Source organism: Hemiscyllium ocellatum, chromosome 7, assembly GCF_020745735.1.
Source record: "Hemiscyllium ocellatum isolate sHemOce1 chromosome 7, sHemOce1.pat.X.cur, whole genome shotgun sequence".
In the NCBI taxonomy this organism is placed as follows: domain Eukaryota; kingdom Metazoa; phylum Chordata; class Chondrichthyes; order Orectolobiformes; family Hemiscylliidae; genus Hemiscyllium; species Hemiscyllium ocellatum.
Window position 1 is genome coordinate 6,042,416 of NC_083407.1, and position 24,610 is coordinate 6,067,025.

General features: G+C 46.6%; 1 protein-coding gene across 1 annotated transcript in view; it reads right to left on the reverse strand.

The window, feature by feature from the left end:
* The window catches only part of spega (striated muscle enriched protein kinase a), a 198,003-nt gene that overhangs the window by 87,244 nt on the left and 86,149 nt on the right, over positions 1 to 24,610 (reverse strand). The window contains exons 15-20 of the mRNA XM_060827721.1: positions 22,172 to 22,295; positions 19,196 to 19,368; positions 17,113 to 17,225; positions 15,060 to 15,228; positions 9,012 to 9,111; positions 1,421 to 1,621 (exon numbers count right to left, since the gene is read on the reverse strand). Coding sequence (XP_060683704.1) covers positions 1,421 to 1,621; positions 9,012 to 9,111; positions 15,060 to 15,228; positions 17,113 to 17,225; positions 19,196 to 19,368; positions 22,172 to 22,295 — 880 coding nt within the window. The remainder of the gene's footprint in view (positions 1 to 1,420; positions 1,622 to 9,011; positions 9,112 to 15,059; positions 15,229 to 17,112; positions 17,226 to 19,195; positions 19,369 to 22,171; positions 22,296 to 24,610) is intronic.

The following is a 24,610-nucleotide window of genomic DNA, read 5'->3' on the forward strand; positions in this document are numbered from 1 at the left end:
CTGATAAAGGAGCAATGCTCCAAAAGCCTGTGATTTCAAATAAACCTGTTGGACTGTAGTGTGGTGTCGTGTGACTTCTGACCCAGAATATCTGGGTTCAAGCCTCGCTCAGAACCAGGAAGGCACATTCACAGCACAGTGAGATTCAGTCTGTAAATCCTTCCGGTGCACAATAACGAAGGACAGTAAGGGCAGGAAAGATCTTGGTCAGTCACGTGACGGGGAAAGTGCTGGAATACTGAAGAGGGATTGGGAAAACTGGACCTGTATTCCTTAAATTTTCAAAGAATCCCCTTGACATACTGAAAGGGACAGACAGGGAAGGTATTTCCCCTGGTTGGGGAGTCTCGAACTTGGGTCACAATTTAAAAATAAGGAGGTGTTACTTTGGACTGAGGTGAGAATTTTCTTTTACTCCAATTTGGAATTCTGCACCACAGAGTGCTGTGCCTGTTGTCTTTGAACGTGTTTAAAGTAGAAACTGATGGATTTGTGATTCCCCGTGAGGTACAGGGATATGGGACACGTAAAAGACATTGAAGTATTTGCTCAGCCATGATCGTACTGAATAATGGGAGCACTGGCCTGGTGGGATTATTGTTGGACTGTTAATCCAGAGACCCAAGTAATGTTCCGGGGATCCAAGTTCAAATCCCACCACAGCAGATGGTGGAATTTGATTCAATAAAAGAAAATTGGGATTAAAAGAGTCTAATGATGACCATTAATCCATTGTCGAATGTCAGAAAACACGATCTGGCTCGCTAATGTCCTTTAGGTAAGGGAATCTTACATCCTTACCTGGTCTGGCCTACATGTGACTCCAGATCCACAGCAATGTGATTGACTCTTAACTGCCCTCTGGGAAATTCGGGATGGGTAATAAATGCTAGCTGGTCAGTGATGCCCACATCCAGTGAATAAAGTTTAAGAAATGGAGCAGGCTTGATGGGCTGAATGGCTTCCTAATGTTCCTGTCATTAATATCCACAGCTTCAGACGGCAATGACATGAGTGTAAATAGACAGGGAAATTAAATTCAAACCATAATGGGATCAGATGTGACCAAGTAGGGACAGGCTTGAATGGTGTGGAAAAGTAAGTGTTGTCCCCAGAGGCATGTACTCTGGGTTGGGGGGGGGGAGGGGGGTTAGTTCAGTCGGCTGGATGGAGTTTGATGAAGTTCAGGGACAACCTCCCTGCCCGGGTCCCTGGTGGTGCTCATGGCATTGTGGGTCAGACTCTGCTGTTGCCCTACACGCACTGTACCCTTGACTAGGTCCCAACACATTTTGTAAAGGGGTTCCCCGGAGCCAGTCTCTGAGTGGGCGCTGTGTGAAGCGGGGATTGGGGGGGGGGGGTGATGTGGGGAAGTGAAAGAAATTGTGTCCTGAGAGCAGTACGGATGGTGAAAGGATACAGCTCCAGGACAATTACAATGCTGCTCTTTTTCTCAAAAGCATCGTGGAAGAAGACAATCCTCTCGTGATCGAGCTGGGACAGAATCTCCAGCTCCCTCACAGCCTCGTCCCGCGGAGCAGCACGGAAGGAGATGAACTTGGCGGCGTAGTCTAACTTGCTGCTCCTCTCCATCACTCGCTTGATGCACGAAAACGCACCCCTTCGGAGAAGCGAAACAGAGAAATGCTGGTTAACAACTAACTGGCACACAGTAGCATCAGTGCCTCACAACCCCCTATCTGCAGGGAGAGGAAGTGAGAGGTTCAGACTATCATGGGTTGGCTGAACCGACTGCTGCAGGGAAGAGAAGACCGAGGTCTTGAAGCTGATCGAAAAATCTGACAGGGCAGGATTTAAAAAGGATGTTTCCACTTGAGAAATTGGGATTAGTGCACCTCCTGTGGCTGTTATTGTTGGTGCTGACTCAAGGGCTAAAGGGCGAGTGAGACCAGAGATAGGAGGAGCGTTTGGAGGATTCTGGGTCTGTAATCGATGGAAAATGTGGAGTGGGGGGAATCTGTTCAGAGGGATGTGGGTCAAACACAGGCAAATAAAACTAGTTCAGTTTGGGAAAGCTGGCCAACATGGAACGAGTTGGGCTGAAGGGTCTGTTTTTGTGCTGCATGACACTATCACTCTATAATACTGAGAGGCCTGGATAGAGTGAACGTGGAGAAAATGTTTCCATTCGGAGCAGGGACTAGGACCCAAAAGCACAGCCTCAGTGAAGGAACGACCTTTTTGAATTGAGATGAGGAGGACTTTCTCCAGCCAAAGGGTGAGGAATCTGTAGAACTCACTGCTGCTGAAGGCTGTGGAGGCCAAGTCACAGTGTATTTGAGACAGAGGTAGATATGTTCTTGATTAGTAAAGGGAAGAAAGTTTTGGGGAGACGGCAGGAGAATGGAGTTGAGAAACATCTCAGCCATGATTGAATGACAGTTCAGACTGAATGGCCTAATTCTGCTCCTTTATCTTACAGACTTATAGAAGTAAAAGTGTCAGTAATAAATCTGATTGAGAATTCAGGAGAAATGGCCTTAATGTGGATAATTTGGAGTGGCTCCCTCAGGGGGCATTTGGGGCAGCTGGATAAAGGTAAGGGAAGAAGAAATAGGAGGATATGGTAGTGGGGTGAGATGGAGTGGTGTGGGACAAGGCTGAGGGCTGACCTTAGAGGGGTGTTCGGTGATTATGATGGGCAAGGACAGAATTAATAGAAAACAGCTGTTCCCCTTAGTCTAAGGGTCAGTAACAATGGGGCATCATTTTAAAGTGAAAGGCATGAGGTTTAGAAGGGATTTGAGGAAGCCCTTTTTCACCCAGAAAGTAGTGAGAGTCTGGAATGCACTGCCTGGGAGAGTAGTTGAGGCGGGAATTTTCAGAATCTTTAAAAAGTACTTGGATGAACTGTTGAGGTGTCATAACATTCAAGCCTATGGGCCTAATGTGAGAAAGTGGGACTGGTTTAGGTCATGGTATATTTATGGCAGTAAAGACTTGATGGGCCGAATAGCCTTTTCTGTATTATTCTATGATGTGAAGCATAAGCACCCAGTTTCGCTACTCCTTGGATGCTGCCTGAACTGCTGTGCTCTTCCAGCATCACTAATCCAGAATCTGGTTTCCAGCATCTGCAGTCATTGTTTTTACCTCATTCAGCCCATTACCTAGCCCTGAACTCCTGCTTTTTTTGCCATTTCCCTGTACACCATTACTATCCAAACCATCAGCCACAGAGCGATTGAACTGACTGCATGCTGTGTAGCAAGTCTGGGTGAAAGCAGCAGGTCAAACAAAGCTTTTAGAGATATAACCTTGGAGGGTCATAGAGGTATAAGTGACCTTATAGGGGTGTATGAAATCATGAGGAGCATAGGTAAAGTAGACAGCCAACAACATTTCCCCAAGACAGGGGAGTCTAAAACTAGAGGGCATAGGGTTAAAGTGAGAGGGGAGGGTTATCGAAAGGTTTAAAGGGCCAATTGTTTTCACACAGAGGGTGGTGAGTGTCTGGAATGGGCTGCCATAGGTAGTTGTGGAAGCGAGTACAATTTTGTCATTTCTGAAACATTTGGACAAGTACCTGGATGGGATAGGTATGGAGAAATAGGGACCAAACGCAGGCAAATGGGGCTAGATTAATTGTGAAAATGGGACAGCATGGGCAAGTTGGGCTGAAAGGCCTGTTTTCCTGCTGTAAACCTCCAAGACTAACAGTATGTGATGGATGGCAGTTATAGAAAGGTGGGAAAGTCTCAGATACAGTCACATAGATAGGTTAACTTCAGGTAGGGTCAGAGAGGTAGGCAGTTAGAGGAGGAGTCTTTTGTGGATATACCCACTTCAAACAGGTATGCTGTTTTGAAAAATATAGGGGGTGATGGATTCTCAGGGGAATGTAGCACAAACAGCCAAGTTTCTGGTATTGAGACTTGCTGGAATGCAACGAGGGGTACGTCAGCTTCCAAGAGATCAATTGTGTTAGGGGATTCTGTAGTCAGAGGTACAGACAGACATTTCTGTGGCTAGCAGAGAAAAAGCAGAATGGTGTGTTGTTTCCCTGGTGCCAGGAGAAAGTGAGGACTGCAGATGCTGGAGACCAGAGTTTAAAAATGTGGTGCTGGAAAAACACAGCAAGCCAGGCAGCATTCGAGGAGCAGGAGAATCGACGTTCCTGAAGAAGGGCTTATGCCTGAAACGCCGATTCTCCTGCTCCTCGGATGCTGCCTGGCCTGCTGTGTTTTTCCAGCACCACATTTTTCATCTCTGGTGCCAGGATCAAGGATGTCTCAGAGAGGGTGCAAAATGTTCACATGGGGGAGAGGGGCCAGCAGGAGATCATTGTCCACATTGGAACCAATGACATTGGAAGGGAAAAGGTTGAGACTCTGAAGGGAGATTACAGAGAGTGAGGTAGAAATTTAAAAAGGAGGCCCTCAAGGGTAGTAATATCTGGATTACTCCCGGTGCTACAAGCTGGTGAGGGCAGGAATAGGAGGATAGAGCAGATGAATGCATGGCTGAGGAGCTGGTATATGGGAGAAGGATTCACATTTTTGAATCATTGGAATCTGTTTTGGGGTAGAAGTGACCTGTACAAGAAGGACGGATTGCACCTAAATTGGAAGGGGACTCATATACTGGCAGGGAAATTTGCTAGAACTGCTTGGGAGGATATAATCTAGTAAGGTGGGGGGGGGGGGTGGAGAGAGAGAGAGAGAGAGACCCAGGGAGACAGTGAGGAAAGAGATCAATCTGAGACGGGTACAGCTGAGAACAGAAGTGAGTCAAACAGTCAGGGCAAGCAGGAACAAGGTAGGACTAATAAATTAAGCAGCATTTATTTCAATGCAAGGGGTCTAACAGGGAAGGCAGATGAACTCAGGCCATGGTTAGGAACATGGGACTGGTATATCAAAGCAATTACAGAAACATGGCTCAGGGATGGACAGGACTGGCAGCTGAATGTTCCAGGATACAAATGCTACAGGAAGGATAGAAAGGGAGGCAAAAGAGGAGGGAAAGTGGCATTTTTGATAAGGGATAGCATTACAGCTGTGCTCAGGGAGGATATTCCCGGAAATACATCCAGGGAAGTTATTTGGGTGGAACTGAGAAATAAGAAAGGGATGATCACATTATTGGGATTGTATTATAGACCCCCCAATAGTCAGAGGGAAATTGAGAAACAAACTTGTAAGGAAATCTCAGCTATCTGTAAGAATAATAGGGCAGTTATGGTAGGGGATTTTAACTTTCCAAACATCAACTGAGACTGCCCTAGTGTTTAGCTGGAGAGGAATTTCTTAAGTTTGTAAAAGACAATTTTCTGATTCAGTATGTGGATGTACCTACTAGAGAAGGTGTAAAACTTGACCTACTCTTGGGAAATAAGGCAGGGCAGGTGACTGAGGTGTCAGTGGGGAAGCACTTTGGGCCAGCGACCATAATTCTATTCATTTTAAAATAGTGATGGAAAAGGATAGACCAGATCTAAAAGTTGAAGTTCTAAATTGGAGAAAGGCCAATTTTGATGGTATTAGGCAATTACTTTCAAAAGCTGATTGGAGGCAGATCTTCGCAGGTAAAGGGATGGCTGGAAAATGGGAAGCCTTCAGAAATGAGATAACAAGAATCCAGATAAAGTACATTCCTGTCAGGGTGAAAGGGAAGGCTGGTAGGTACAAGGAATGCTGGGTGACTAAAGAAATTGAGGGTTTGGTTAAGAAAAAGAAGGAAGCATATTTCAGGTACAGGCAGAATAGAACGAGTGAATCCTTAGAAGAGTATAAAGAAAGTAGGAGTATACTTAAGAGGGAAATCAGGAGGACAAAACAAGTCCTTAATTGGCAAATAGAATTAAGGAGAATCCAAAGGGTTTTTACAAATATACTAAGGACAAAAGAGTAACTAGGGAGAGAATAGGGAGATTCAAAGATCAGCAAGGCGGCCTTTGTGTGGAGCTATAGAAAAGGGGGGAGATACTAAATGAAAATTTTGCATCAGTATTTACTATGGAAAAGGATATGGAAGATATAGACTGTAGGGAAATAGATGGTGACATCTTGCAAAATGTCCAGATTACAGAGAAGGAAGTGCTGGATGTCTTGAAATGGTTAAAGATGGATAAATTCCCAGGACCTGATCAGGTGTACCCGAGAACTCTGTGGGAAGCTAGAGAAGTGATTACTGGGCCTCTTGCTGAGATATTTGTATCATTGATGGTCACAGGTAAGGTGCTGGAAGACTGGAGGTTGGCAAACGTGGTGCCACTGTTTAAGAAGGGCAGTAAAGACAAGCCAGGGAACTATAGACCAGTGAGCCTGACCTCAGTGGTGGGCAAGTTGTTGGAGGAAATTCTGAGGGACAGGATGTACATGTATTTGAAAAGGCAAGGACTGATTAGGGATAGTCAACATGGCTTTGTGTGTGGGAAATCATGTCTCACAAACTTGATTGAGTTTTTTGAAGAAGTAACAAAGAAGATTGATGAGGGCAGAGTGGTAGATGTGACCTATATGGACTTCAGTAAGGTGTTCGACAAGGTTCCCCATGGGAGACTGATCAGCAAAGTTAGATCTCATGGAATACAGGGAGAACTAGCCATTTGGATACAGAACTGGCTTAAAGATAGAAGACAGAGGGTGGTGGTGGAGGGTTGTTTTTCAGACTGGAGGCCTGTGACCAATAGAGTGCCACAAGGATCGGTGCTGGGCCCTCTACTTTTTGTCATTTACATAAATGATTTGGATGCGAGCATAAGAGGTACAGTTTGTAAGTTTGCAGATGACACCAAAATTGGAGGTCTAGTGGACAGCGAAGAGGGTTACCTCAGATTACAACAGGTTTGGGACCAGATGGGCCAATGGGCTGAGAAGTGGCAGATGGAGTTTAATTCAGATATATGCGAGGTGCTGCATTTTGGGAAAGTAAATCTTTGCAGGACTTTTCCACTTAATGGTAAGGTCCTAGGGAGTGTTGCTGAACAAAGAGACCTTGGAGTGCAGGTTCATAGCTCCTTGAAAGTGGAGTCACAGGTAGATAGGATAGTGAAGAAGGCGTTTGATATGCTTTCCTTTATTGGTCAGAGTATTGAGTACAGGAGTTGGGAGGTCATGTACAGGACATTGGTTAATCCACTGTTGGAATATTGCTTGCAATTTTGGTCTCCTTCCTATCGGAAAGATGTTGTGAAACTTGAAAGGGCTCAGAAGAGATTTATAAGGATGTTGCCAGGGTTGGAGGATCTGAGCTATAGGGAGAGGCTGAGCAGGGTGGGGCTGTTTTCCCTGGAGCATCAGAGGCTGAGTGGTGACCTTATAGAGGTTTACAAAATTATGAGGGGCATGGATAGGATAAATAGGCAAAGTCTTTTCCCTGGGGTGAGGGAGTCCAGAACTAGACAGCATAGGTTTAGGGTGAGAGGGGAAAGATTTCAAAGAGACCCAAGGGGCAACTTTTTCACGCAGAGGGTGGTACGTGTATGGAATGAGCTGCCAGAGGATGTGGTGAAGGCTGGTACAATTGCAACATTTAAGAGGAATTTGGATGGGTATATGAATAGGAAGGGTTTGGAGGGATATGGGCCGGGTGCTGGCAGCTGGGAGTAGATTGGGTTGGGATATCTGGTCGGCATGGACGGGTTGGACCGAAAGGTCTGTTTCTATGCTGTACATCTCTATGACTCCAAGACTCTTCAATAATCCATACAGACAAACAGACTTGTGCAAGGCCTTCGACAAGGTTCTACACACGGGATCCAAGGAGAGCTAGTCAATTGGATACAAAATTGGCTGTGTCGGAGCAAGAGGGTGGTGGCGGAAAGTTGTTTTTCGGGCTGGAGGCCTGTGACCAGAGGTATTCCGCAGTGATCTGGGCTGGGCCCACTGTTGTTTATCATTCACATAAATGATTTGAATGAAAGTATCGGAGATATGGTTCGTAAGTTTGTAGATGACACCAAAATCAGACGTGTAGTGAACAGTGAAGAAGATTATCTCAGAGTACAACAAGATCTTGATCAGGTGGGCCAATGGGCCAAGCAGTGGCAGATGAAGTTTAATGGAGATAAATGTGAGGTAAGACATTTTGGTAAGACAGACCAGGACAGGACTTAGACAGTTAATGATGGGACCCTGGCAGTGTTGTTGTACAGAGAGACCTAGGGGTGCAGATACATAGTTCCTTGAATGTGGCATCACAGGTAGACAGGGTGGTGAAGGTAATGTTTGACATGCTTGCCTTTGACAGTCAGAGAATTGAATACAGGAGTTGGAACGTCACATTGTGGCTGTGCAGGACCTTGGGGAAGCCAAGGGGAAGTTGGAGTACTGTATACAAATCTAGTCACCCTGCTATAGGAAGAATACTGGAAAGAGTGTAGGAAAGATAACAAAGATGTTATTGAGACTGGAGGGTTTGAGTGATTGGGAGAGGCTGAATAGGCTGGGATTCTTTTTCCTGGAGCCTCAGATGCTGACGGGTGACCGTATAGAGGTGCATAAAATCATGAGGGATCATGGATAGGGTGAATAGCCAAGGTTTTTTTTCCCTGGGATGGGGAGTCCAGAACTAGAGGCATAGGTTTAAGGCGAGTAGGAAAGTTTCAAAGGGATCTAAGGGGCAACTTTTTCATGCAGAGAGTGGTGCGAGTATGGAATGAGCTGCCAGAGGAAGTGGTGGAGGCTGGTACAATTACATCATTTAAAAGGTATCTGGATGGGTATATGAATAGGAAGGGTTTAGAGGGGTATGGGCCGTGTGCTGGCAAATAGGACGAGATTAGGTTAAGGTATCTGGTTGGCATGGACGAGTTGTTTCTGTGTTCTATGACTCTATGACTCAATACGCATAGTCTGTGAAAATAATAAATAAACCTTCATGGATCATTCAGTCTTTGATTGAGAAATTTCACAAGTGTTATTCCTCTGTTCTAATTAGCCGGAGCAGTAGAACTGATTTTAAAATTGAAAATATCCCATCCCCACCCCTTCACCCCACCACCCACAGCCCTTAGTGTTATGTCCCTGCCGCTCTGTGTCATTCACCTCCCGATCTCCTGATGCACATCATAATAGTCAGATAACAGCCTCATTTTCCGCAAGATCGTATCCTCATCATCCATAGGTTCATCATTTCCAATTTTCTCTGGAAAAGAATAAAGCATCAGGAAAAACACAATTTACAGAGAGATACTGATAGGTTAAATAAGTGGGTGAAGAGGTGGCATATGGACTACATTGTGGGAAAATGTAAGGTTGTTCATTTTGGAAGGGAGGATAAAAAACAGTATTATTTAACTGGAGAGAAACTGCAGAAAGCTGCAACACAAAGGGACTTAGGGGAGACTTGGACACAAAACACAGAAATCTAGGACACAGAGATAGCAGGTAATCAGGAAGGGCTCATGGAATGTTGGCCTTTATTTCAGGGGAGTTGGAGTATAAGAGTAGGGAAGTCTTACTGCAAACTGTACAAGGTGATGGGGAGACCACATCAGGAGCACTGTGAGCAGGCTTGGTCCCTTACTTAAGATTAGATTATATTCCCTACAGTATGGAAACAGGCCCTTCGGCCCAACATGTCCACACCGACCCTTTGAAGTGTAGCCCATCCAGACCCATCCCCCTGACTAATGAACCTAACCCTATGGGCAATTTAGCATGGCCAATTCACCTGACCTGCACATCTTTGGATTACGGGAGGAAACCGGAGCAAACTCATGCAGACATGGGGAGAATGTCCAAACTCCACACAGACAGTCTCCCAAGGCTGGAATCAAACCCGGACCCTGCCAATGTGAGGCAGCAGTGCTAACCACTGAGCCACCGTGCTGCCCTAAGGAAAGATTTCATTTCATTGGAGGCAGTTTAGAGAAGATTCACTCGGATGATCCCTGCTATGGAGAGATTATTGTATGTGCTAAGGTTAAACAAGTTGGGACTGTACTTACTGGGAGTTTAAAAGATTGAGAGGTGATCTCATTGAAACATACCAGATTCTTAAGGGGTTTGACAGGGTCAATGCTGAGAGGGTGTTTCCCCTCATGGGAGAGTCCAGGACCAGAGGGCACAGCCTCAGAGTAAAGGAGCACCAATTTAAGACTGAGATGAGGAGGAATTTCTTCTCTCAGAGGGTTGGGAGTCTTTGGAACTCCTTACCACAGAGAGCTGTGGAGGCAGAGTCCTTCTGTATATGGAAGGCTGAGATGGAGAGATCCTTGATCAGTCGGGGAATCAAGGGTTACTGGGAAAGGGCAGGGAAGTGGACATGAGAAATGTCAGATCAGCCATGATCCTATTGAATGGAGGAACAGATGCTGAATGGCCTACTCCTGTTCCTATTCCTTATAGTCCCAAGACATAGTTTCTGTGGTGACTATCGTAGATTCTTGGTTGTTAAATTTAAATTTCACCAGTTGCCGTGGTGGGATTTGGAACCCATGTTCCAATTGGGCAGGGAGGGGGGGATGCCTGGATTGTTTGTCCAGTGACATTGCTCCCACTGAGTGATGACTGTCCTCGTTCCCTGAAGGCCATTGGCTGGTCTCTCATTGTAGAGAGGGGGAGAGAGAGAGACATAACAGTTGGAGGTGGGGGTGAGGGGTTAAACCTGAGGGTTACTACATCTCCAGGCACAGAGTGAGATTGAGGAACGAAGGTCTTTGCATTGACTTCAGATAGGGCGAGAATTGAATCAGTGATGTTGGCGCTCTGCATTACAAGTCAGACATCCGGCCAACTGAGCTTGCCAGACCCCAGCCCAGAGGTCGTGCTGGTGGAGGGGTGTTGCTGGCCTGTCTGATGGAGTGTGCTAACCTCTCACTTTCTGCCCATACTGGCTTTGGAATACAATCCATATATCCTTGTCCACATTCCCCAGTCCTCAACACTCTCCCCTACCCCACCCCACCCCCATTCCCGTCGCAGGGCCAAATCATTCCAGAGAAACCATTAGAAGGAGCAGGAATGATAATTCCTCGGATGAGCTCAGCACAATCTCCTGAGACCCATTGGTCCTCATCGTGTTCGAGACAGAACCTTGACTCAGGCCTGAGCTGATTAGTTCACAAAAATCACAGCCTGCCAGCCAACTATTCATTACCCTGACAACAACAATGGCTGGCTTCAAACCAGGTTAGCAACGATCGAGGGCACAGTGATGTTGCCAGAAAATATCACAACAGCTATTAACACAACAAGGTCAGTGAGCTGGTGGCTCTTACTGCAGCTCTGAGTGTTTCATAAAGGGACTGAACAGTTTTAGTCAGAAACAGGAGACTGGAGATATCCTAGATTTCTTCCACTTATAGCCTTCGATAGGTTAGACGTGGATTTGTCATAGAGGTCTACAGCACAGAAAAAGGTCCTTTGACCTATTCAGTCTGTGCCAGTCAAAAACAGCCATCTAACTATTCTATTCCCATTTCCCAGCACTTGGCCCATTGCCCTCATTCCTGATGAAGAGCTTATGCCCAAAACATCGATTCTCCTGTTCTTGACCGACTGTGCTTTTCCAGCACTACACTCTTCAACTTTGATCTCCAGCATCTGCAGTCCTCACCTTCCCCATTGCCTTGTATGCCTTGCCATTGCAAGGTCACATCTAGATCCTTCTCCTGCTACACTCTCAACTGCCTGACATCAGTGTCCTCTGCCACGGTGAGGCAAGAAGAGAATGGGAGATCTACCCAGCCTTGCCCACGTCACTGAACACAGAGAACAGGAGCCAGAGAGACCATGTGGCCTATTCTACCATCTATTGCTTGAAATACCTTTAAGCACAGTCTTAAATGGGGAGGCAGTGGCCTGGTGGTATTATTACTGGACTGTTAATCCAGAATCCAGGTTGGAATCCCATCACAGCAGATGGTGGAATTTGACCTCAATAAAAATCTGGAATTAGAAGTCTAATGGTGACCGTGAATCCATTGTTGATTGTTGGGAAAACCCTGTCGATTGTCCTGTGTGTGCAGGAGGGCTTCCTGACACAGTATGTAGACAGGCCGACAAGGGGCGAAGCCATATTAGATTTGGTACTGGGTAATGAGACCGGCCAGGTGTTAGACTTGGACGTAGGTGAGCACTTTGGTGATAGCGATCACAATTCTGTTATGTTTACTTTAGTGACAAAAAGGGATAGGTGTATACCACTGGGCAGGAGTTACAGCTGGGGGAAAGGCAATTACGATGCGATTAGGCAAGATTTAGGGAGCATAGGATGGGAAAGGAAACTGCAGGGGATGGGCACATTAGAAATGTGGAGCTTATTCAAGGAAAAGCTCCTGTCTGTCCTAGATAAGTATGTACCTGTCAGGCAGGGAGGAAGCTGTAGAGCGCGGGAGCCGTGTTTTACGAAGGAAGTGGAATCTCTGGTCAAGAGGAAGAAGACGGCTTAAGTTAGAATGAGATGTGAAGGCTCAGTTAGGGCGCTTGAGGGTTACAAGGTAGCCAGGAAAGACCTAAAGAGAGCTCAGAAGAGCCAGGAGAAGACACGAGAAGTTGTTGGTGGATAGAATAGGTTTTCTATAGGTATTTAAGGAATAAAAGAATGACGAGAGTAAGATTAGGGCCAATCAAGGATAGTAATGGGAAGTTTGTGTGGAGTCAGAGGAGATAGGGGAAGCATTTAATGAATATTTTTTGACAGTATTCACTCTAGAAAATGACAATGTTGTTGAGGATACTGAGATATAGGCTACTAGACTAGATGGGATTGAGGTTCACAAGGAAGAGGTATTAGAAATCCTGCAGAGTGTGAAAATAGATAAGTCCCCTGGGCCGTATGGGATTTATCCTAGGATCCTCTGGGAAGCCAGGGAGGAGATTGCCGAGTCTTTGGCATTGATCTTTAAATCGTCATTTTCTACAGGAATCGTGCCAGAAGACTGGAGGATAGCAAATGTGGTTCCCCTGTTCAAGAAGGGGAGTAGAGACAACCCTGGTAATTACAGATCAGTGAGCCTTACTTCAGTTGTTGGTAAAGTGTTGGAAAATGTTATAAGAGATAGGATTTATAATCATCTAGAAAAAAATAATTTGATTAGGGATAGTCAGCATGATTTTGTGAAGGGTAGGTCATGCCTCACAAACCTTATTGAGTTCTATGAGAAGGTGACCAAACAGGTAGATGAGAGTAAACCGGTTGATGTGGTGTATGTGGATTTCAGCAAGGCATTCGATAAGGTTCCCTACAGTAGGCTATTGTACAAAATGCGGAGAAATGGGATTGTGGGAGATATAGCAGTTTGGATCAGTAATTGGCTTGCTGAAAGAAGACAGAGGGTGGTGGTTGATGGGAAATGTTCATCCTGGAGTCCAGTTACCAGTGGTGTAATGCAAGCGTTGGTGTTGGGTCCACTGCTGTTTTATAAATGACCTGGATGAGGGTGTAGAAGGGTGGGTTAGTAAATTTGCAGATGACACTAAGGTCGGTGGAGTTGTGAATAATGACGAAGGATGTTGTAGGTTACAGAGAGACATAAGTAAGCTGCAGAGCTGGGCTAAGAGGTGGCAAATGGAGTTTAATGTGGACAAGTGTGAGGTGATTCACTTTGGTCGGAGTAACTGGAATGCAAAGTACTGGGCTAATGGTAAGATTCTTGGTAGTGTAGATGAGCAGAGAGAGCTTGGTGTCCAGGTACACAGATCCTTGAAAGTTGTCACCCAGGTTGACAGGGTTGTTAAGAAGGCATACAGTGTTTTAGCTTGTATTAATAGAGGGATCAAATTCCGGAACCATGAAGTTATGCTACAGCTGTACAAAACTCTAGTGCGGCCACACTTGGAGTATTGTGTACAGTTCTGGGCACCGCATTATAAGAAGGATGTGGAAGCTTTGGAAGGGTGCAAAGGAGATTTACTAGGATGTTGCCTGGTATGGGAGGGAAGGTGTGATGAGGAAAAGCTGAGGGACTTGAGGCTGTTTTTGTTGGAGAGAGGAAGGTTGAGAGGTGACTTAATAGAGACATATAAGATAATCAGAGGGTTAGATAGGGTGGACAGGGAGAGCCTTTTTCCAAGTATGGTGACGGCGAGCACGAGGGGGCATAGTTTTAAATTTAAGGGTGATAGATATAGGACAGATGTCAGAGGTAGTTTCTTTACTCAGAGAGTAGTGAGGGTGTGGAATGCTTTGCCTGCAACGGTAGTAGATTCACCAACTTTAAGTACATTGGAGTTTAATGTACTTAACTCCAATGTACATTTGGAGTTACATTGGACAAGCAAATGGACGTACATGGAATAGTGTCGGTTAGATGGGCTTCAGGTTGGTATGACAGGTCGGCGCAACATCGAGGGCCGAAGGGCCTGTACTGCGCTGTAATGTAATGTTCTATGAGTTCATTAATGCCCTTCTCGGAGAGAGACTGTCTGGCCTACATGTGACTCCAGACCCACAATATTATTGACCCCTAACTGCCCTCTGAAATGACCCAGTAAACTATTTAGTTCAAAGGCCATTAAGCTTGGGCAACAAATGCTGGACTTACCAGAGACACCCACATCATCTGAAGTACAACACACTGAGTCTGGTAGATTGCTCCCGCCGGTGTCACATACAGTGCTATCATTGTTCTACACTCTTTAAACTTAATAGCATGCTTTCAAAAATTACTACTAACTCTGTTTTATCTAAACTCACAGGTTTGAAGCTCCTCCCATCCTCAAAACCAACTTACTGGATGAAGGCAGCAAACCATGTGGTGCCCACGACCCATCCGCACCAGGCCCTCTGTCAGGGAAAGGCCGCCAGCATTCTCAAAGATCCATCCCACCCTGGCAATGTTTTCCTACAACCTCTACCATCGGGGAGAAGGTACAGAAACCTGAACACACGCACCAGCCAGTTTCGCAACAGTTCCTACCCTACTGTTGTTAGAATACTGAATGGATTCACAGACTCTGAACATTCGCCTGTACCTGTGTTTCTGTTTTTACCACTGTTTACCTATTATTTACTTATCTATGCTACTTAACCGTGCATTATGCCTGTCTTGCTCACAAGACAAAGCTTTTCCACTCTGCCTCGGGACACGTGACAATAAACTCAATTCAATTCATTCGGTGAATGGCCTTTGCTGCTCAGCTGCTTACCTTTCAGAATGGTCAGCTCTGCTTTACAGGACACTTCTCCCGCCAGGTTCTTTGCAGTACAGGTGTAGACTCCACTGTCTGACTCGGTGGTATTGAGAATGACCAGTGAACACTCACTGTCATCGTAAACAAAGGACAAATGATTGCTCTCCACCAGTACCACATCATCCTTCAAAACAAAGAGCAAGGCCAAGTTATTCACCCATTGGCTGGAGGGACGGTATGAATACAATACTCCTGGTCACCCATTGGCTAGGACAGTCCTGGCCAGCCATTGGTTGGAGGGTCAATGTGGTAGACACTGGAAACATATCAATCATCGGCAGACCGGTTAGTAAGGTTAGATCACAAGGGATTCAGGGAAACCTTGTCAATTGGATACAAAATTGGCTTGATGGTAAGAGACAGAGGCTATTGGTGGGGAGTTGTTTTCTGGACGGGAGGCCTGTGACTAGTGGTGTTCCACAGGAATTGTTGCTCGATCCACTGTTATTTGTCATTTATAGAAACGATTTGGAGGAGAAGTGTGGTTAATAAGTTGGTGGATGACACCAACATTAGGAGCATAGTCAACAGTGAAGAAGATATTTAAGTTTGCAAAATTAAGATCAAATGGGTCAATAGGCTGAGGAATAGCAGATGGAGTTTAATTTGTATAAATGCAAGATGTTACATTTGGGTAAAACAAACAAGGGCAGGACTCATACAGTTAATGCTAGAGCCCTGGGGAGTGTTGTCAAACAGAGAGACGTCAGGGTTCAGGTACAGAGTTCTTTGAAAGTTGCATCACAGGTAGACAGGATGGTGATGAAGGCATTTAGCATACCTGCCTTCACACTCAGACTATTGAGTATAGGAGTTGGGATGTCACCCTGAGGTTGTACAGGAAATTGGTGAGGCCACTTTTGGAATATTATGTACAGTTCTGGTCGCCTGTTATAGGGATGATATTATTAAATTGATGAAGATTTAACAAAGATTTACAAGGTTTCCAGGACTGCAAGATTTGAGTTATGAAGAGAGGCTGGATAGACAGGGACTTATTTCCCTGGAGCGTAGGAGATGACCTTATGGAGGTTTATAAAATCATGAAGGGTATAGATAAGGTGAAAAGCAAAGGTTTTTTTTTCCTTAGGGTGGGGGATTTCAAAACTAGGGAGCATATTTTTAAGGTGAAAGCAGAAAGATTTAGAAGGTACCTGAGTGGTAACCTTTTCACTCAGAGGGTGGTTCATGTGTGGGAATGAACTGCCAGAGGAAGTAGCAGTGGTAAGTATTGTTACAACAATTAAGAGATATTTGGACAGATACCACAATAGGAAAGATTTAGAGGGATATGGAACAAATGCAGGCAAATGAGACTAGATTAGCTTAGGAACATAGTCAGTGGTTGGACCCTGCTATATGACTCTCTGACTCTACAACTGACCCATGGGGATAGACTGTAGCTTGTCCATCAATGTCTTTAGAGGTGGAGGGGAGGGGATGGGGTGAGATCTGGTCAATCATTGACTGGAGGGCAGTGTGAAGATTCCAGGATAGTCATTGGCTGGAGTCACTGTGTGGGAGGGGCCAAGAAGTCACCAGCCTGGAATTCAGTCCTTCATCTTCTCAACTCCCAGGAATTATCCGTGATCTTTCCGCGAACCTGTTCCCCCATTCCCCTCGCTCAACACCACCAGATGTCCATCAGCTCCTCTGGAGGAGCTGGCTCACCCTCTCTTGGTCCAGCTCCCCCTCCTTTCATCTACCCATCCCCTCCCCCATCCCTAGCCCCCTTCACACCCCCCCAGTCCCATACACCCCTCTTTCCCTGTCTTACCTCCCCATGTCACCCATCCCCCCGTGCCCCCTTCCCCATGTCCCCTAACCCCGATCTCCCTTTCCTCATCCAACCCGTCCCTCAACCCCTCATCTCCCACATCCTGTGTTCCCCTCCCTCTGATCTCCTGACCCCCATCCCTATTCCCCCAGCCCCCATTCCCCTGACCCCCTCCCTGTGTCCACCCCTCCCGGAATCCCCTCCTCACCCCCGTGCTACTGAGAGATTTACCTTAAACCAGAGAATGTCTGGTAAGGGTTTCCCTTCGACCACCACCGCCAGTCTTGCTGTCTCCTCTGGCCTCACCACCATGTCCTCCATGATGGACTCAAACCGCGGAGCCTCTGCAACACAACGGCCTCCGCTCAAGAACAAGCGAACAATCCAGAACCGGGTTTTGAATTCACGGAATTACACTCCCCCATCCCAACTCGCGGAGGGAAGTCAGGGTCCTGCACTGAAGGAGGGAACTCTTGTGGGGTCCAAAAAAAACCGAGGGGGACATCCTACACTTCAGAGCCATCCCCTCCTCACCTTTGGCACAGACACTCCCTCACTCAAGAAAGGCACTGGTGTCAGTCATAGCCTCCTGGGTCTTGAGAGGTTGTCAGGATTTGAGCGCTGCCCCCCCCACCCCCCCCCCCAAATCTCCTGACCATCCCAGTGCCCAAGCTGGTCATAGAAACTCAATGTTGATGCCAGCAGCACTCTTTGTGGCATGGGACCTTAAACCAGTCTGTTCCCTGGTTTGGATCGGAGGGATCTCACCGTCCCCATTTCATAGGATCAGGATGGCACAGAAAGAGGCCATTCAGCCCATCATTTCGAAGGTGAGCAGGGGAGCTTTCCCTGGTATATCCCTTCACGAAAGTGAGAAAACGATGGACTTCATGACTGTTCGGTGTCCATGGGCTCACTCTCTGCACACATATATAGTGACATTTTCTTACTCTGGTGACAACATGTCCAGAAACAAATAGCCAATTGGTGCTCCAGCACCAATTAAATAATGGCCAACAGTTAAGTGCAAAGCTGTATTTGTAATGCTGGTGACTGACTGGCTAATCATATCGAGTGGCATGTTCCACACAATGTACTGAGTACACCCAGCCAGTCTGTATTACTAATACTCAAAACCATGTCTCCAGCACAGCTATGATTCAGACATTGGACAGCATTTGGTGAATAATCCCAAGTATGCTGAGAATGACGTCAGCATCCCATTTGCTTTTCTTTTTTTATTCATTCATGGGATGAGGGCATCCCTGGCCAGGCCAGTATTTATTGCCCATCCATAATTGCCCAGAGGGAAGCTAAGAGTCAACCACATTGCTGTGGGTCTGGAGTTAAATGTAGGCCAGACCAGGTAAGGATGGCAGTTTCCTTCCCTAAAGGACACTAGTGACCTAGAGACTCATAATTCCAGATATTTATTGAATTCAGATTTCACTATCTGCTGTGGCAGGATTCGAACCCAGGTCCCCTGAACATTATCTGGGTGTCTGGGTTGATAGTGCCACTAGGCCATTGCCTTCCCTAATTTAAGCAGTTAGTGGGTCTTGCAGTATGGTGCATTTACATACATTGGAAGCTGTACATATTGACGTAGAGCAACCTTCTCTTTGTGAACTGAAGGACCATGAACACGCACCAAGTCTATATCAACTCAACAAAACAGACAACAGCCCCATTAGATTTGCCGAGGTTTCCAGCACAGAAAAGGGCCATTCAGCCCGTTGAGTCTGTACTCTATCAAAAATTGACTTTGAGAAATCAGAGTCAACCAGCCTGGTTTAAATTTAAACAAAGCTCAGCAGTTAACTGTCAGTCATCAACTAATTAGTCGAAAGTGAGGACTGCAGATGCTAGAGATCAGAGTCGACAGTGTGGTGCTAGAATGGCACAGCCAGTCAGGAAGCATCTGAGAAACAGGAATGAAGGGATTTTGCCTGAAACCTCGATTCTCTTGCTCCTCGGATGCTGCCTGACGTGCTGTGTCTTTCCAGCACTACACTATCAACTAATTGATGTACATTTTCATGGCAACACCTCTACCAATCAGAGTCGAATTGCAAACCGATCAGTGCTCTCTTCCCATACTGTATAAATATTGTATTCTCTTTATGTTTGTATTTCTTATGTCTGAAGGAGTTTAAGACAAAAATGCCAAGAAAATGTGCCTCTTACCATTAAAATTCAATTTCAGGAGGTTTTGTAAAGTTTTTGGAATGTACTAAGAATGTTATAGCAAATGCAAATTCCTCTTATTTGACAGCGACTAATTTCTAAGGAAACAAGGAGAGAAGCTGCATACCTGCCAGGAGCAGAGATATCCGACAAGAATCCCCTCCATGTTCATTCCTGGCTGTGACCATTATCTCTCCAACATCAGCCTTTCCAACTTTCACAATCTTCAGCATATGTTGATCATCATCAGGCATGCTCAGCTCATAGACCCGAGGTTTATTGGTCAGCTCCACGCCATTCCTGTAGATTGTCAACCAGGTAAGAGTGAGATAATCTCTATAACCAGCGTTCCACAGCGTGGCCAGGTTTGGAGGGTTTGAGCTACAGGGAGACACTGAATAGGCTGGGGCTGTTTTTCCTAGAGCATTGGAGGTTTATATAATCATAGGGGGACATGGATAGAGTGAATAGACAAAGTCTCTTCCCTGGGGTGGGGGAGTCCAGAACTAGAGGGCATAGGTTCAATGTGAGAGGGGAAAGAAATGGCTGATGAACTAAATTCATCTGTCTCTGTCTTTGTAAAGAAGAACACTAATAACATGCCAGAAATAATGGGAATCACAGGGCTTAGAGAGAGGGAGGAATGAAGTAAAGCTGTAATACTACAGAAATGGTGTTGGAGAAATTGATGGAATTGAAGGCTGATAAATTTCCAAGGCCTAATAATCTACATCTCAATCTACTTAAGGAAGTGGCATTAGTAATAGTGGATGCATTGGTGGTCATCTTTGAAGATTCTTTTGATTCTGGAACAGATCCTACAGATTGGAACTAAGTGAGGACTGCAGATGCTGGAGAGGCAGAGTTGCAACATGTAAAGCTGGAAAAGCACAGCAGGTCAGGTAGCATCCGAAGAGCAGGAGAGTTGGCGTTTCAGGCATAAGCCCCTCATCAGGAATGTGTGTTTTAGGTGGGGGGGGCATACATAAGGGGGCTGAGAGATAGATAGGAGGGTGGGGCTGGGGGTACGTAGCTTGGAAAGTGATAAGTAGATTCAGATGGGGAGTGATGGTCATAGGTCAGAGTAGAGGCTGAAGCAAATAGGTTAGAAGGAAGGTGGACAGGTCCAGCAGGTGGTGCCAAGTTGGAAGGTTGAATCTGGGATGAGGTAGGGGGAGGGGAGATGAGGAAACTGGTGAAATCCACATTGATGCCGTGTAGTTGGAGGATCCCAAGGCGGAAGAAGAGGTATCAACACCAATTTCACCAGGTTCCTCACCTTCCCTCCCCCCAGCATGTTGTGCTTTTCCTCCTTAAAGATACTTCTCAAAAACTGTCAGGTTCGGCAAAATGTTTTGCTATCTTATCCACTAACCCATGTTGTAACCAGGTGTTGAATTATTTTTTAATTTATTCAGAGGACGTGGGCATCACTGGCTGGGCCAGCATTTACTGCCCATCCCCAGTTGCCCACTTGAGAGGGTGGTGGTGAGCTGCCTTGTTGAACCGCTGCAATCCCACAATGCCCTTAGGGAGGGAATTCAGGATTTTGACCCAGTGACACTGAAGGTGATGTATTTCTAAGTCAGGATGGTGAGTGGCTTGGAGGGGAGCTTGCAGGGGGTGGTGTTCTTTCTCGATGGAAGTGGTTGTGGGTTTGGAAGGTGCTGTCTGAGGATCATTGGCGAATCTCTGCAGCATATCTTGTAGGTGGTACACACTGATGCCACTGAGCATCGGTGGTGGAGGGAGTGGATGCTTTGTTTCAGATGGTGTCAAGCTTCTTGAGTGTTGTTGGGAGTTGCACCCCATCTAAGCAAATAGGGAGTATTCCATCACACTCAGCCATTATTGAATGGCAGAGCAGACTCGATAGGCTGAATGGCCTAATTTCTGGTCCTTTGTCTTATAAATGGTGCCTTGTAAATGGTGGACAGGCTTTGAGGAGTCAGGAGGTGAGTTGCTCACTGCAGTATTCCCAGCCTCTGACCTGCTCTCATAGCCATTGTATATAGCTGGTCTGGTCAGTTTCTGGTCAGTGGTAACTCCCAAGATGTTGATAGTGGGGGAACTCAATGATGGTGATGATTGAATGTCAAGGGTGCGGTTAGATTGTCTCTTATTGTCAATGATTATTGCCTGGCATTTGTGTGGCACAAATGTTACTTGCCACTTGTCAGCCCAGATATTGTCCAGATCTTGTTGCATTTGAACATGGACTGCTTCAGTATCTGAGGAGTTACGAATTATGCTAAACATTGTGCAATGATCAGTGAACATGCCCACTTCTGATCTAATAATGGAGGGAAAGTCATTGCTGAAGATGGTTGGCCCTAGGACACTCACCTGAGGAACTCCTGCAGAGATGTCCTGGAGCTGAGATGACTGACCTCCAACAACCACAACCATCAGCTTTGACAGAGGGTCAGTTAGACTCGAAACGTCAGCTCTTTTCTCTCCTTACAGATGTTGCCAGGCCTGCTGAGATTTTCCAGCATTTTCTCTTTTGACCACAACCATCTTCCTTTGTGCTAGGTGTGACTCCAACCATGGAGAGTTTGCCCTGATACCTATGGATTCCAATTTTACTAGGGACTTTTTATTGAATGAGTGAACTGGATACAAACTCAAGCAACTCTCAGTTCTCACATCCAATGTTCTTCCCATCCCTTCATTGAGTGGCAGAGAGGCTATGAATCCTGACTCCCCAAAGTCTATCCATCATCTACAGACACAAGTCAGGAGTATGAGGGAGTGCTCCCCATTTCTCTGGATGAGTGCAGCTCCAACAATACTCAGGAAGCTCGACACCATCCAGGAGAAAGCAGCCCACTTGACTGGCACCACATCTACAACCATCCACTCCCTTCACCACTGATGCTCAGTGGCATCATTGTGTACCATCTACAAGACGCATTGCAGAAATTCACCAAAGATCCTCAGACAGCACCTTCCAACCACAACCACTTCCATCTAGAAGGACAAAGGTAGCAGATATATGGGAACACCATTCGCTGTCAGATACAGTGGATTTCTCTCCAAGCCTGTCTCTGACACTCTCCCAATCACACGCAGAAGCACAGGCAGTGTAGCTTGCTCTTACTTTGTCCATGACACATCTGCCTGTACGTAGTTGAGTGTACAGGTAATACAGCTGCTCTGATCTTCCACTGCAAACACTACATCTGGTTTGTCAATAAAAGATGGAACTTCTTCCCGATAGGGACCTGCAGAAAGGATAAAAGAGCCAGTATCAATGTTTGTCCTTGTCAGTCCTCACGCAGCACTCCCAGCTCAGAGCTAGCCAAATCAACTCTGAAGACTTGAAAGCAAATGGGGTCCTTACAGTGCAGACAGAGACCATTCAGCCCATTAAGCCTGCACCAGCCCTCCGAAGAGCATCCCAACCAGACCCGTTCCCCCACCCTACCTCTGTAAGCCTGCATTTCCCATGGCTAACCCACCTAGCCTGGTCAGAAGTCACACAACACCAGGTTATAGTCCAAGCTTGTGAGTTCACATAAGCCTGATGGACTATATCCTGGAGTTGTGTGATTTCTGACCTTGTCCATCCCCAGTCCAACACCAGTACCTACACATCATGGCCACCCAGCCTGCACATCCCTGGACACTATGGGCCATTTAGTGTGGTCAACCCACCCGAATCTGCACATCCCTGGGCACAATGGGTAATTTAACACGGCCAATGCACCCTAACCTGCACATGCCTAGGCACTAAGGGGAATTTAGCATAGACAATCCCATCCTAACCTGCACATCTGTGGACAATTTCGCATGGCCAATTCCACCCTAACCTGCACATCCCTGGACACTATGGGCAGTTTAGCATGGCCAATTCACCTTAACCTGTACATCCCTGGGCACAATGGGTAATTTAGCATGGCCAATTCACCTTAACCTGTACATCCCTGGGCACAATGGGTAATTTAGCATGGCCAATGCCCCCTAACCTGAACATCCCTGGGCATTATGGAGAATTTAGCATGGCCAATCCCACGCTAACCTGCACATCCTGGACAATATGGGGATGGCCAACCCACCCTAACCTGCATATTCCTGGACACTCTGGGCAATTTAGCTCGGTCAACCCACCCTAATCTGCACATCCCTGGGCACGATGGGGAACTTAGCATGGGCAATCCCACCCTAACCTGCATATCCCTGGACACTATGGGCAATTTCCCATGGCCAATCCACATAACCTGCACATCTTTGGACTGAGAGGAAACCCACGCAGAAACGGGGAGAATGTGCAAACTCCACACAGACAGCCACCCGAGGCAGGAATTGAACCCAGATCCCTGGTGTTAACCAGTGAGACACCGTGACTAGATTCTAAACATATACTTCAGGATGTTGTGAAGTCGGGAATGGTGATGCAGAAATTACTTTCCAATATTGTCATGGAGAAGCAACACAGACAGAAACAGAAGGAGGTCATTCTGCCCTTCAAAACCAATGCACCATCAAGACTTTTTACTTCACCTCAACTTTCCTATCTATCCACTGATTCCTTCGAGTAAAAAATGAGGTCTGCAGATGCTGGAGATCACAGCTGCAAATGTGTTGCTGGTCAAAGCACAGCAGGTTAGGCAGCATCTCAGGAATAGAGAATTCGACGTTTCGAGCATAAGCCCTTCATCAGGAATAAGAGAGAGAGAGCCAAGCAGGCTGAGATAAAAGGTAGGGAGGAGGGACTAGGGGGAGGGGCGATGGAGGTGGGATAGGTGGAAGGAGGTCAAGGTGAGGGTGATAGGCCGGAGTGGGGTGGGGGCGGAGAGGTCAGGAAGAGGATTGCAGGTTAGGAGGGCGGTGCTGAGTTGAGGGAACCGACTAAGACAAGGTGGGGGGAGGGGAAATGAGGAAGCTGGAGAAATCTGAATTCATACCTTGTGGTTGGAGGGTTCCCAGGCGGAAGATGAGGCGCTCCTCCTCCAGCCGTCGTGTAGTTGTGTTCTGCCGGTGGAGGAGTCCAAGGACCTGCATGTCCTCGGTGGAGTGGGAGGGGGAGTTAAAGTGTTGAGCCACGGGGTGATTGGGTTGGTTGGTTCGGGCGGCCCAGAGGTGTTCTCTGAAGCGTTCCGCAAGTAAGCGGCCTGTCTCACCAATATAGAGGAGGCCACATCGGGTGCAGCGGATGCAATAGATGATGTGTGTGGAGGTACAGGTGAACTTGTGGCGGATATGGAAGGATCCCTTGGGGCCTTGGAGGGAAGTGAGTGTGGAGGTGTGGGCGCAAGTTTTACATTTCCTGCGGTTGCAGGGGAAGGTGCCGGGGGTGGAGGTTGGGTTGGTGGGGGGTGTGGATCTGACAAGGGAGTCACGAAGGGAGTGGTCCTTGCGGAACGCTGATAGGGGAGGGGAGGGAAATATATCCTTGGTGGTGGGGTCCGTTTGGAGGTGGCGGAAATGGCGGCAGATAATACGTTGTATGCGCAGGTTGGTGGGGTGGTAGGTGAGAACCAGTGGGGTTCTGTCTTGGTGGCGGTTGGAGGAGCGGGGCTCAAGGGCGGAGGAGCGG